At 43.6% G+C, this 12,973-nt stretch overlaps 1 protein-coding gene across 1 annotated transcript in view; it reads left to right on the top strand.

The window, feature by feature from the left end:
* The first annotated feature begins 402 nt into the window (after nucleotides 1-402).
* The window catches only part of MYO9A (myosin IXA), a 130,913-nt gene continuing 118,342 nt past the window's right edge, over nucleotides 403-12,973 (top strand). Inside the window, 1 exon segment of the mRNA XM_015418905.1 lies at nucleotides 403-1,274. Coding sequence (XP_015274391.1) covers nucleotides 432-1,274 — 843 coding nt within the window. The 5' untranslated portion in view covers nucleotides 403-431.

The raw sequence follows: 12,973 nt of genomic DNA on the forward strand, positions 1-12,973 counted from the left end.
ATTTCTAGCAGCTGAATTGCCTGTGGCCTGTTTGTGAAAATGAGACATTTTAGGCTTGAGGCAGCCTTCTTATGCTGTGGATCGCAAATATGCAAATATATCTATGTGCTCTGTTCTTGTTCTGTGTTGAGGTAGAATGTATATAAAATCAGGCCTTTGTGGTGAAGGAAACGTCTTGGAATACCTGACTGATCATATAGCAACTGGACTTCACAGCTAGACTTCATGATTAGGCATCAGTTTACAACATATATAGCTTCCTGCAGTTTCTCATCTAAAGCATCAGCAGTTTTTCGATTTTGGAAAAACCTTGTCCCTCAGTTGCCCTGCCTTTAAACTGTTCTTGTTTTCTTCTTGCAGTGCTGATGCTATGATCCATTATTCCGTCATTCTAAAGATGGATTGCTGTTACTAATGGGAAAAAGTCCAATATGAGTGGAAATGATGTTGGAGGAAGAAGACGCTTTGAGGACAGCGAACACACACTACACATCTATCCTGGGAGCATTGCCGAAGGGACCATCTATTGTCCCGTTATTGCCCGGAAAACTTCCACGGCGGCTGAGGTGATAGACTCTCTCATTAATAAACTTCAGCTGGACAAAACAAAATGTTACGTTCTGGCAGAAGTGAAAGAATTTGGTGGGGAAGAATGGATCCTCAACCCCACAGACTGCCCGGTGCAGCGCATGATGCTGTGGCCCCGGATGGCCCTGGAGAACCGTTTGAGTGGGGAGGACTATCGATTTCTTTTAAGGGAAAAGAATCTCGATGGGTCAATACACTATGCCAGCCTCCAGTCCTGGCTGCAGTGGACGAAAGAGCGGCGCAGGATGATGGAGCGTGGCTTCCTCCCTCAACCGCAGTACAAGGACTATGACGACTTGTGTGCTTTACCAGACTTGAATGAGAGAACACTCCTCGAAAACCTTAGAAATCGCTTTAAGCAGGAAAAAATTTACACATATGTTGGGAGCATACTAATAGTCATTAACCCCTTCAAATTTCTCCCGATTTACAACCCCAAGTATGTCAAAATGTATGATAACCACCAACTGGGCAAGCTGGAGCCCCACATTTACGCGGTGGCTGATGTGGCGTATCATGCTATGCTTCAGCGTCGAAAGAATCAGTGTATTGTCATTTCTGGAGAAAGTGGGTCTGGGAAAACACAGAGCACAAACTTTCTGATTCATCATCTCACTGCTCTTAGTCAGAAGGGATTTGCTAGTGGAGTAGAACAGATCATTCTAGGAGCTGGACCAGTGCTTGAGGTAAGATGAAAGCATGCTGTAATTCTACAATGCAGCTGTTGTTGCTTTTTGTATATGTGATAACAGTGACGTTATGCTGCTTAAGCTACCTGGGAATCATTTGCTCGTGAGCTGTAGAGCTTAGTGAGATTCTTATATAATGATTCTATTGAAGAAAACAAGTGGAAAATATTACACTGGAATTTTAAATCCATATGGATTTTATGTCAAAGTGAACAAGAGCTGGCAATTCAGCCTCTTCCTGCTTGCAAATCTTTCCTTGGAAAATCCTCATGGACCTGCAGTTGTAATGTTCTGTGTTCCATGTGCATTTGTCAGCAAGAATTCCTGCAGATAGAACGTCTTGTAGTGGAATTGGTTGAGGTTGTTAATGGGGGTGGGGCTGCATGTCCAAGGTGTGGTATGAGCAAGTCTGGAAGATCTGGGGCTTGTGCTCTCCCTATGATTCCCCAAATGCTCAGTCAGCTAATTAGATCGTTCTGGTTTAATAGCAAGCTGTAGCTTGCTGTTACATATGAGGCTGTAAGCAGAGGTTCACAATTTCCAAGCAAACCAGGATTCCAGACTAGGAATAAATTTTATGGAATCCTGGATTTCAGGAGAAAGCACAAACTATAGTGTGCCTGTTCAGATGTAATGACATGCTACAGTTGGTCTCAGACCCAGAAGGGGAAAGGAGAATATGCGAGTGACTACCAGGATTTCCCAGACGCATTCATTCACCACCAAGCTATGGTTTGCTGTTAAACCTGAACGAGGCCTAAATGTGATTGGAGGTTGTGGAAAGTGCTGTCAAGTTGCAGCCAATTTATGGCAATTTTGTAGGGTTTTCAAAGCAAGAGACTTTCAGAGGTGGTTTGGCATTGCCTGCCTCTACATAGCAACCTTCATCTTCCTCAGCAGTCTCCCGTCCAAATACTAACCAGGCCTGATCCTGCTTGGCTTCTGAGATCTGATGCGATTGGGCTAGCCTGGGCCATCCAGATCAGGGTGCAACAGTGGTTACACTTGTTTAAAAATAATAGGCACCATTCTTTCTCTTTCAAAATTGTGCTTTGCCTCACTAAATTGTCAGCAGAGGTCCAGAAGTAAAACTTGCTGCACACTGTCCAGGAGCACCAATGTTACTGTAAATGAGACTGTACCTCTTTAATGTTTTGTTACTAATGTAACTTTCTTTAAAGACAATATCTCTTTAATGCTTTGTTACTAATGTTACTAATGTAACAAAGCCCTGGGAGGTTTTTCATGGCAGGTTTTGTATGGTCTGCGCTAGGGATGGGTGGTTTGTTGGGGTTTGGGGTTCATTTGATTAAATGAACTACAAACTTAGACAAACTTTTCTGTTTCCTGAACCAGTTCGTGGTTCATTGTGTTCATGAGTTTGTAGAACGGAAGTGAACCCCGAAGGCCCTTAAATGCCTTTGAGCCCACCACCAGCCCATGGCCCCACCCTTCGGAGCTTATTTCCAGGTCAGGATGCCCAACTGGAAGTGAACTCCAAAGGGCTGGCACGAGTGAGCTCCAAAGGCCTTTATAGGAGCTCAGTCGAGAGGGGCATATAAGGCCTATAAAAGCCTTCAGAGCCCACTCTGGGAGCTCAGTCAAGTCGTCCCTCCTGATTCAATTGAGCTCCCAGGGTGCACTCTGAAGGCCTATAAGGGCCTTTGGGGTTCACTCTCGGAGCTCGCTTGTGCTGGCCAGACCTGGAGGTGGGCTCCAAAGGCATTTAAATGTTTTCGGGTAGGCAGCTTTCGGGTAGGCAGCTAGACTCAGAAGTGAGCTTTGAAGGCATTTAAATGCTTTCAGAGCCTAAGAACGTGTCTCCCATGAACATGGCAGCTCATGGGCAGATCATGGGAGACATGTTCTTCTGAACCCCTGGTTCACAAACCACGAAGCAGCCTGACTCATGCTCCATCTGGGGTTCATTTGGGGGTTCATGCCCATCCCTAGTCTGCACATTTTGGAGCAGATTTCACAAGGCTTGAAGTCGGCATACAACATCTGAAGGGTGAAATAACATTTCCATCTGAAGGGTGGCATAAAGTTCCAGGGAAGAGAAAGATCCTGAGACAGATGGTGCCTTCCATCCATCATTAGCCAAAACCTGAGTGGGATGAATGCCTCTGGGTACAGGAACCTCACTGATCTCTGAAACTGTCTAATCTTTGCCTCCCCCCTCTGTCAAGTCAGTCCAGTTAAGACAGTAGGAAGCCCAGGAAAAGCTGATGCTTTGTTTAACAATAGTCATTCATCTGTGATTCTAGGATGGGATTAGATGTTTTATGGTATTGCCTATGCCTGGTGACCACCACCCCTGCCCCCCAATCCACAGATCCTTATATTCAGTGGCAGAAATTTGCATGCAGCTGTGCATGAGTTCTCCATACATTGACCAGTGGAACAGATTATCGATGGGGGGGCCTACCCTTCTGAACTTTATCAGCTGCCTCCCCTATCCCAAAAGATTTGATTGTTTGAGAAACACTGGATTTGAAAATACAGATGAGAATAGTTACAGCTTTAGTAACTGTAGCAAGAGTATGTCAAGGATTGGTGCAGAAGGACCTGGCCTGCAGCACTTTTGATCAAACTACTTACAAAAGCAAATTAAGAAGACCTTGGTCAAACAGATTGGTTTAAAAAGGAGGATGGATTATTGAGCCCTGAATTATTGAGTATTGGAATACAAAATTTTCAGACTGTTTTATAATCATACATACTATTTTCTTTTGGAATAAAATTAAAAAATATATATTACAGTATACATATGAAACGGGGACCTGCGAAGCTCCTAGGTTCCTTCCCATAGAAATAACATTTCCAAACCTTTATCTTGTTCTCTAGAAGTGTTCTGCATTATGGTACAAAAAAGTGTATTCAGGATTATGGCATAGTGCAGCTATGCATTCAAATGGGGTTTAGAGAATATTCTTTAGCCTCATGGGCACTTTATATGCCTCCAGCCCTCGTCTGCTTGAATTCATTATTGTGTACATCCTCTGCCAGTGTGGACATTCTTTGACACTCAAGTTCAGTGAGAGGAGCAAAGGAAGGTGTATGCAATCCTGTAGGCCACTCTGTACCAGGCCTAAGTTCACGTCAGACATCAGTTTAGAGGTATTATGGTGTGAGTCCATCAAATGATCCTTTTATTATGGGGCATTGATAGAAGGATTGCATTGCTTGATGTATCTGCAGCCATGATAACTATCCAGTTGCTAAAATGAATGCTAATGACTGTAAAAGTGGTGGTTAAGATACCTTTTGTTAACTACTTATTTATTTATTTTATTTTTTATTTACATGTGATTTATATACCGCTCATGACCCCTAGTGGGTCTCAGAGCAGTTCACAGAATACTACGGAGTAGTAGGTAATCCTATCTAGGGCCACAGTGTGATGAGGGGAGGGGAGACCTACCAGCACCCTTTTTCTTTCCGGCATAGACTTTTTTTTTCCCCCCTTCTCTTGTGGCTTCATTGTTGTTCCAGTACTCCAGCTGGCAGTCGGTCAGGCTCAAGCAGGCAGTCCCGATTTTTCTTCTCCTGAGAGCAGCGCCCCGGGCGCAGCTTCGGTCAATGTCCTGAAGGCTCCTGCCGTGCTGCATCCACGTCATCGCGCTGCTCAACTCCGACTCCGCCTCTGCTCGACCAGCCGCTGCTTTTTACTGGGTTGCTTCTGCCGCCATTGCTCTCTCGCCGCCGCCGCCGCCGCTTCTTCTCTCCTCGTCTCTGCCGGTCGCCCCCCCCCAGCGTTAGCCAGGAGGATGGTGCCCCCTGCCACCTAGGGCAGGTACCCATTCCTCTGTTGTTAATTAGAGCCGCTGGGTTGGCGGGAGCTGGGACGGGGACCAGAGGCTCAATCCGGCCGCGGTGGGGATTCGAACAGCCATTGTGGCTGTTCGCTACAGATGTTTACAGCAGGCGTTGTATTGCCTGCGCCACCGCTCCCTTATATGGTCAGTTTGTATTCCTCTGTGTCAGTTTGTATTCCTCAGTTTGTATTCCTGCGCCACCGCTCCCTTATATGGTCAGTTTGTATTCCTCTGGTCAGTTTGTATTCCTCAGTTTGTATTCCTCTGTGTTCTGTACTTGCTTGTAAAATTTTGTGGTTGTTACAGCCTTTTTGGAAAAACAGTTTGATTTGGATGTGGAGGTGGCTCTAAAATTCCATCTGCTGTGTGCCGGAATCTTTTCAACTGTGAATCAGTTTTTAAACAATTGTCAAGCCTAACAAATGCATGCTCTTCTTAGGTAGCAGACATCTCCCTTCCTTAAAAACCCCTGGTTTCAGTTGCCACGATGAGCTTGCTGTTTACTAAAACCAGTGACTTTTGTCAGGTCTGAACAGGCTTCTGGTGTCAACTGTGTGAGTAATTCTGGCTCAATATAGGAAATTCTTTGCCATCTGAGTTCTTCTTAAAGCTTGCGACAGAAACATCTGGCACAACCACGTGCTTATCCAGCATCCGTATTGTGGTAAGGCGGGTTGTTTCCAAAACTGAAGGCTTTACTATGAGACTTTGATAAAAGGTTTCCATTTCCTTGTATAAGATACTTACCATTACTTTGTTTTGCATGAAAGTTTTATTAATTCAGATCTGATATCAATAAACATCTTTCTGGCAAAAGAGCTAAAAAAAGTATCAGTCAAAACTGTGTTTTTGTTTCTGACTCTTGTCTGACCAGTAGACCTAACAGAAGAGGGAATAAGTGAGATCCCCTACTTGGGCTAAGCTCTCTTCATAACAGGCAGCTCAATTGGCTTATACAAATACCTTTTTAGTCTGGGAATTTGTCACTGGGCTGACTTGCAACACAAGGTCAGAATTCAGTGCCAGATATCAGATATCATTCAGAAGCGAATGTCCTCCCTCTGTCACCATGAAATTCACTGGGTGATCTGGGCCAGGCACTATCTCAACCTTGTGTTGTTGTGAGGATAAGGAGGGAAAGTGAACCATGTATGGTGCCCTAAGCTGCTAGGAGAAAAAGTGATTGAAAAGTAAGATCACTTGTCATTCATATTATGTCAAATGTTGTCTGCCACTCCGCTAACTGTGAAGCTGTAGGATTTGAAACTGAAGTCCGAATGTAAGAAGACAACTGGAGCCCAGCCACTGGCTTGCTGTGAAGGGGTGGCATTTCTCTGGTTCTGTATTACTTCCTCTGAGATCCTGTTGGCCTTGCCTTTATTTACTGTCCACTAACTTTTGACCCTCGGTTTTTCATTCTCCCCCACCCTTTGTTTGCCAGGCAGAGGACCTTCTAGGAAAAGACCCTTCTTCACGGTAGCTACACCAACACTGAACTCCAAGGAGATAGATCAAAATGGGTAGCCATGTTAGTCTGCCTGTAGCAGTAGAAAAGAGTAAGAGTCCAGTAGCACCTTAAAGACTATCAACATTTGTGGTAGGTTATTAGTTTTCATGAGTCACTTCTCACTTCTTCAGATAAACTCATACCCTACCACAAATTTTGTTGGTCTTTAAGGTGCTACTGGACTCTTACTCTTTTCTACTGAACTCCAAAGCACTCTCCTAAGCAGATGTCAAAACTTATCTAGTCCTAAGTAGCCCTGGAGATAAATTCTGGAGGTTTAGAATGAATGCAAACTGATTAGTATGCTTTGGCCATGGTGGTTCTGTAAAACAGACTTTTTCCTATGGGTTAAAACAATTCAGGGGGATCAAGATTTATCACTCCTTAAGTCCATTTTATCAGGTTGTAATAATGTAAAGCTACCTAAGTTTATATAGCCAACTCCTGGTGTGCCCATTTGAGGTGGTGACTACTATATGTACCTTGTACCTGCGAATATGCTGAACTGGTCTCAGTTCACCATTGGTTGGAAAATCTTGTAAAATCTAAACTAACCCAAGAGGCAGTAGACAAGATTGTGCTGTCAGAATTCAAATTAGCCCCTCCCCCCAGCATTTAAAAAATGGCTTTACTACTGATACCACCTCAAACGGTTGTCAGAATCCATCTAGCAATCCATGATGATGGTGGTTTCCCTTATTTGAAAGACGAAGGATGCCCTTTTCAGTACTTCTAAATGTTCTTGCAAACCTACTCTTTGAGAAGAATATTTTGTCCCATCCTCCTCTCAATTATGAGACAAGCAAGGTATTGTGGGGCCTTTCCTTCTCTGCTTCTGAAAGACGGGAAGCCGTAACAGACGAACTGCAGTGGTGGGCTCAGGACTCTGAGGCGCAGTTTGTAGAGGTTTGTAGAGGTTAGATTTGGGGATACCTGTGTCAGCAGAAATGAGCAGCTCTACTCATTCACTGAAGCAGTAAAAGTTCCTGATCAGCAGCTCTGCAGAGGGCATCTGGTTAATAGGAAAACCTTGTCAGCACTAACCATGGTTAAGACCAGCAAAGGAGGAAATCTGCATGGTGACAGTGGGAGAGATGGCACATTCTCACTTGGAGGAGAAGTGCATCCTTGACCAGTGGTTTCTCTAATCAGGACAGGAACTGAAGGACAAAACCTGTTGCCACCAGTAGGAGTACCCTCCCTCCACATTCAGCAGTCCTTTTCTTGCCTCAGCAGGGAAAATCCCACAGTCCATTTGCAGGGTTTTAATCACTTAAGGGATCAGGACTTCATCTTTGTGCCCAACTAGCCTGGTTTTTGTGGGATGCATGGTAACTAGCAAGAGGTTCTGAGGAAATCCTGTTTTAGGGAGGAAATTCTTCTTCTCAGGCTGTGTTGCATGTTGCCAAAGTATTTGCTGCATCCTTGGCACCAAACCCTGCAATGAAGAGCACGCTGAGTATCCTAAGGCATTGCATACCCAAGGAAATACTATGCATTGCACAAATGGTGCAACGCTGACATGTGGCTTGTTGCCTCGTACACTTCCCTGTGTGTGCTGCATGTTATAAAACTCTGTCAATGGGAAAGCTCCACTTAACTTCACAATAAGAATTTCATCATATTTTTGAAAAGTTACTTCCCTGTGTCTCTGAAGTCAGCCAAGATTGCCTGCTTTACCAGTCTTACTGGATTCAATCTGTGACAAGATCACAGATTTTCCCTTAAACCTGTGTAAGTCCCGCGTATCTACTTCAAATCCCCTTCTTCCATAATGTCACATTTTTGGCCTTATTTCTGTGGAGAAAGAACTGTGTCTTTACATCTGGCTACAAGATGTTCTACGGTCAAATTATAGACTAATGTAGCCTCAAGGTTTTTACTTCATTGATCATTTCCATGAAATTTTCCCTGAAGGTACCATTTGGTTACCTAAAGCATTACAGGATTCCCATGTGCCACATAACTGAGCTTCACGATTAGGTAAGCTGTCTTAGTGGTGGTGACAACATGGTTCAAACCAAGTAGCATGTACAACGTCCCCAACTAATGGATTTTGAAGATGGCTGACTCTTGGAGAGAACAGAATATATATTAATGTAATTGTTTACTGAAACGAATTATGCTGTATTAGACTACACTGGTGATATTCATTAGGAAATTGCCAACGGCCAGTTTAGATCCTGGAAATGTCTGAGGTCTTAGGTGTAAGTGCTCCAAAAATAAAAGCGTTTTGATGCTAAATTCCTCAGACATCTGCACTTAGTTATTTCCCTCCCGTATCCTTCACATCAGTCATAACTGAGCAAGCTGCCCCTCTTCCATGGCAACTTTCTTTCTCTCCCACTGCTAGGTTCCTGTTTGTGTTGGCTGTCTTCCTTCCCAGTCACACCATCATCTCTCCCTTGTCACCCCCCCCTTGTTAGATGTCCTTTTGGCTCATGCCCCCCAATATTCCCATTCAGTTCCTTATCCATTACCAGGCTAAGACCAGGTGCTTCACCCAGCTGCTTTCCCCCCCTTTTATGCGGTCTCACAGTCAGACCCCTAATCCTTTCACCTTTAAAATACGAATCTTTGTCTGAGCCCTCCTTTCTGTCACCAGTCTCCATCTGTGTACTCTCTGGTGGGAAATGACTTACTTGACAGCCCTGGGATTTCGCATCTCATATTTTCCCTGCTTGCCTAGAGATTGAGGAATTCTTTGAGCTATCAAAATAAAGATGAAAATGTAGTGTCTGGTAAGGCAGCATCTGTTTTAGACAGCTCCAGCTATTTATGGAGAGCCGATGGACTTTCTCCAATGCACTTTTATATTTAGATTGATTAAACTGAGTGTCTGAAACAAAACACTCATTCATTTCAGCGCATTCAATAAGCAATCGTTGTGATAACTGCCATTTGTGATCTACAGAAGACAATAAACCCTTTTGAGGAAAGACTGTGTTTCTGTGCGTGAATCACCATTATTAGCATCTGAAAGTCCCTGGGCTATACAGATTTAGTTAAGACGAGGAAGCTAAATATTCATCCTATGCCTTAAGATTCTAAGAATTTCAGAGAAAATATAAAATACCTCAGTTCCTTCAGACAGAGAGGAGACTTGCTAACACTCAGATATTTGTGGCACAGGTGAAACATACTGGACGGAGCAGCCCTCCAAGTGTCACACAGGTACCCAATATTGTAGTTCTTGAACAGCCCTTAAAAGGTAGTTTTTAGCTGATACTAAGATCTGACAAAACATATCATCCCAGCCAAAATGACAGTAGCAGTAAATCCTCGTAAAAGCTGTAAAAAGACCCTGGGAAATGAAAGCAGTAGACTATAAAAACCAGCAGGCAGCTCAACTGGGGGCATGCAGTAAAAATGGTAGTAAACAAAACACTGAACACAAAATGAGGCATCCACCTTATCTGCAGCATCTGATGTGTACTGCCATGAAAAGAAGAGTCAGGATATCTTTTCATTTGCAGCCAGGATGACAAGGAGGTGGTCAGGCAAGGTACCTCTTGGTAAGGAGTTCCGCGGGTTGGCTTCCCAGTGGCAAGGACCTTACTGCTCACCCTGACACTTTGTTCGGCAGAAGGTGGAACAGGGAGCAGAAGGGATCTCAGGGAAACAGTGGGGAACTTAGATTAGTGAGGCAACATTCAGAATTCAGCCCGCCACAAAATCTATTTTATTAATACTGGAAGGAAGCCCAACCCAACTTAACATGTCATAGCTACTCTGTGTTGAAGTCCAGGTCTGTTCTTTGATACTATAAGCCGTGAAATCATCCAATTCTCTAAGCAGTATACGAACACCCAGTGTGTGTGCTCAGTGGCATTTTAAGTCTTAGGAAATGTGAGGCAAACATTTCAGTGTCTTTCTAAAAGGTTTTTTTTATAAACCTAGTTTAATTATATATTTATAAAAGTTAGAGCTGCTCTTTCCAGCTCTCAAGGCAGTGTGCAAAAAGAATAAAGCAAGCAAAAGCACTGAAGGAGCAAGCAGTATGAAATGTTTAATGGAGCATACATAAGAGCAACTAATTAAAACAGGCCAGAAGTACTAATCGTAGCATTAACCATTTTTAAGAAGAGTATGCATATACACGTTGACGTACTGTTTCTTCAGAATGTTGGTAGAGCTTGTGCCAAGGCAACAGGCTTGCCATGCAGTTTGCCACAAGAGGATACACAGCTAGAGTCCTGTAATCCAGGCCAGAAAAGTCAGTTTCATGCAGCCTTGGATAGATTTTGGAGAGACCAAGTCAAAGTCTTCTGGATGGATGGATAGGTAAATATATTCCAGGTTCAAAAAGCCTGTCTCCAGACTGACAGTTCAAAAGGTGTGTGTGGGGGAATAACCCAGAGACTTAACCACCCCAAGAGTTTGGATCCAAGTTTCATCCCCCACCCCCACCCCCGCTGTTGTATTTTAAATCAACTCTTAGTTGTGAACAGCAGGTAACCTCCCAACTCATGTGATTTCTTAGAGCCTGTTGTAACATTTACTTTGGGAGCAAACGCTCAATCAAACAGTATCCCATACTTTTCCCCCTTGGTGTCTAGATGTGTGTGTGTGTGTGTGTGGGGTAACTTCACTACCAAGGGGCTTTATCTAGTACAAGCCATTTGAGTATTAAGGTGCTTAAGATCTATGTTCCTGATTACTCCTTCCTCTCTAATTCTCTCACTTACTCTTAACAGAGTTCTTTGAAATTCATCCTCTTGTCACAGCTCTGACTAACAAAGTTATTTTGGGTTGGCCGTGCAAACACAGGATATGACCATTCTATGTTTGGATGGGGGGGAAATGTAGCAAAATGCATCTAAAGATTCCTTACCACCACCATTATCACGACTACTGAAAAGACTATTTTGTGATCTTTGCCCCTTCCCTGCAGCCGCCATCTGCCATTGCTGAGGATATTAGAGGAAGGGGGGGATGGAGCAGCCAGGCATTCCTCTCTTGCGCCTGGATCCGGACTAGCTGAGGACACCTCCCCCCCCCCCCAACTACCATTTGTCATCACTGAGAATATTTACTTCTTTTAAAGTCTGCTGGTCTCTTGGACACTCAAGGCAGATCACACAGTTTTAAAAAATGCAATTGGAGCCGTATACATCCCGTCAGCCTGAATAGCCCTATCTTATCAGAGCTTGAAAGCAAAGCGGGGTCAACCACAGTTAGTCTTTTGATGGAAACTACAAAGGGAGGCTGAGGTTGCTATGCAGAGGAAGGCAGTGGGTAAACCACCTCTGCTCATCTCATGGCTTGGAAACCCTATTGTCCTGGGGCCCGCCATGAGTCAGTCGCCACTTGACAGCACACGCGTGCCCCCAATTAGCGATGCAATAAAACAGGACTGCAAAAACTAGATTAGGGCACTAAACAGTGCAACTACGTAGAATGAAGTAATATACGTATAAAAAAAAGAATGATAATAGACATCCCTGGATTACAAAATAAGAGAAGTGGTATAACAGTATGGCTCTTCTGAACCATTCCATTTGACATGGTCTGCAGAATGATCTAAGCACCTGGGGGGGGGGGCTTTCTGAGCTTATCAGAAATAAGGGACACCAGACCCAGCTGAGAAACCCCCTCCCCAGGAGATTTTGGTACTGATTGTTAGTTGTTATGTATATTAGATTTTGATGATGAGTCGCTTCAAGGGCTGATTTTTCGGCTGAAAGGCTGGATAAATACAACAATATTTATATACAATATAATTTTTGAAATTTGTTTTGAATACTTTAATTTTACTTCTTGAAATTCATCACCCTGAATTTGTTGACCATGTTATTCCTCTGTTGTGCTGGTCTATGTTTGTGGGAGTTGACATTGCAGCTGGCACAGTGTGCCCCATCTGAAGTGCTTTCACCAAATCTTGGAATGAATGAGTTAATGCTAAGAATGTGGTACAGCTGTGTTTGTGATCTGGGATCCCTTTTATGTTATCATTCCAGGCCTGCCGGAGCTTTCACAGAAGAAATATTTTTGGGGTCAGGCATGTTGTCACTTGTCATTTTTCTCCAATGGCTATCCACTTTCAAATTTCATTTGTCTGAGGAGGGAGGGGTCAGTAAATTGCCCTTTAACAAGCTTATGGCTGTTGCCAATTTATAATTTGTTTCTGTGTCCATGGAGTCCTTGGCCATAGAAAAATTGGCTAGGTTTTTAGCTAGTTTCTTAGCACAGTCTACAAGTGCAGGCTGCTGTATCTAGAGTGTGGCTATCAAGCTCAAATGTATTTTAAGACCAAAACCGAATTCCCATGCAGCAGATGCCTTGTCACTGCACACATAAGAAAGGAGTACTTGATTGTTCATGGCAGAAATGGATAAAATTACAAAGAAGTTGAATAATCAAGAAGACAA

This window comes from Gekko japonicus, unplaced genomic scaffold (genome assembly GCF_001447785.1).
Source record: "Gekko japonicus isolate JY-2015 unplaced genomic scaffold, Gekko_japonicus_V1.1 scaffold150, whole genome shotgun sequence".
NCBI lineage: Eukaryota > Metazoa > Chordata > Lepidosauria > Squamata > Gekkonidae > Gekko > Gekko japonicus.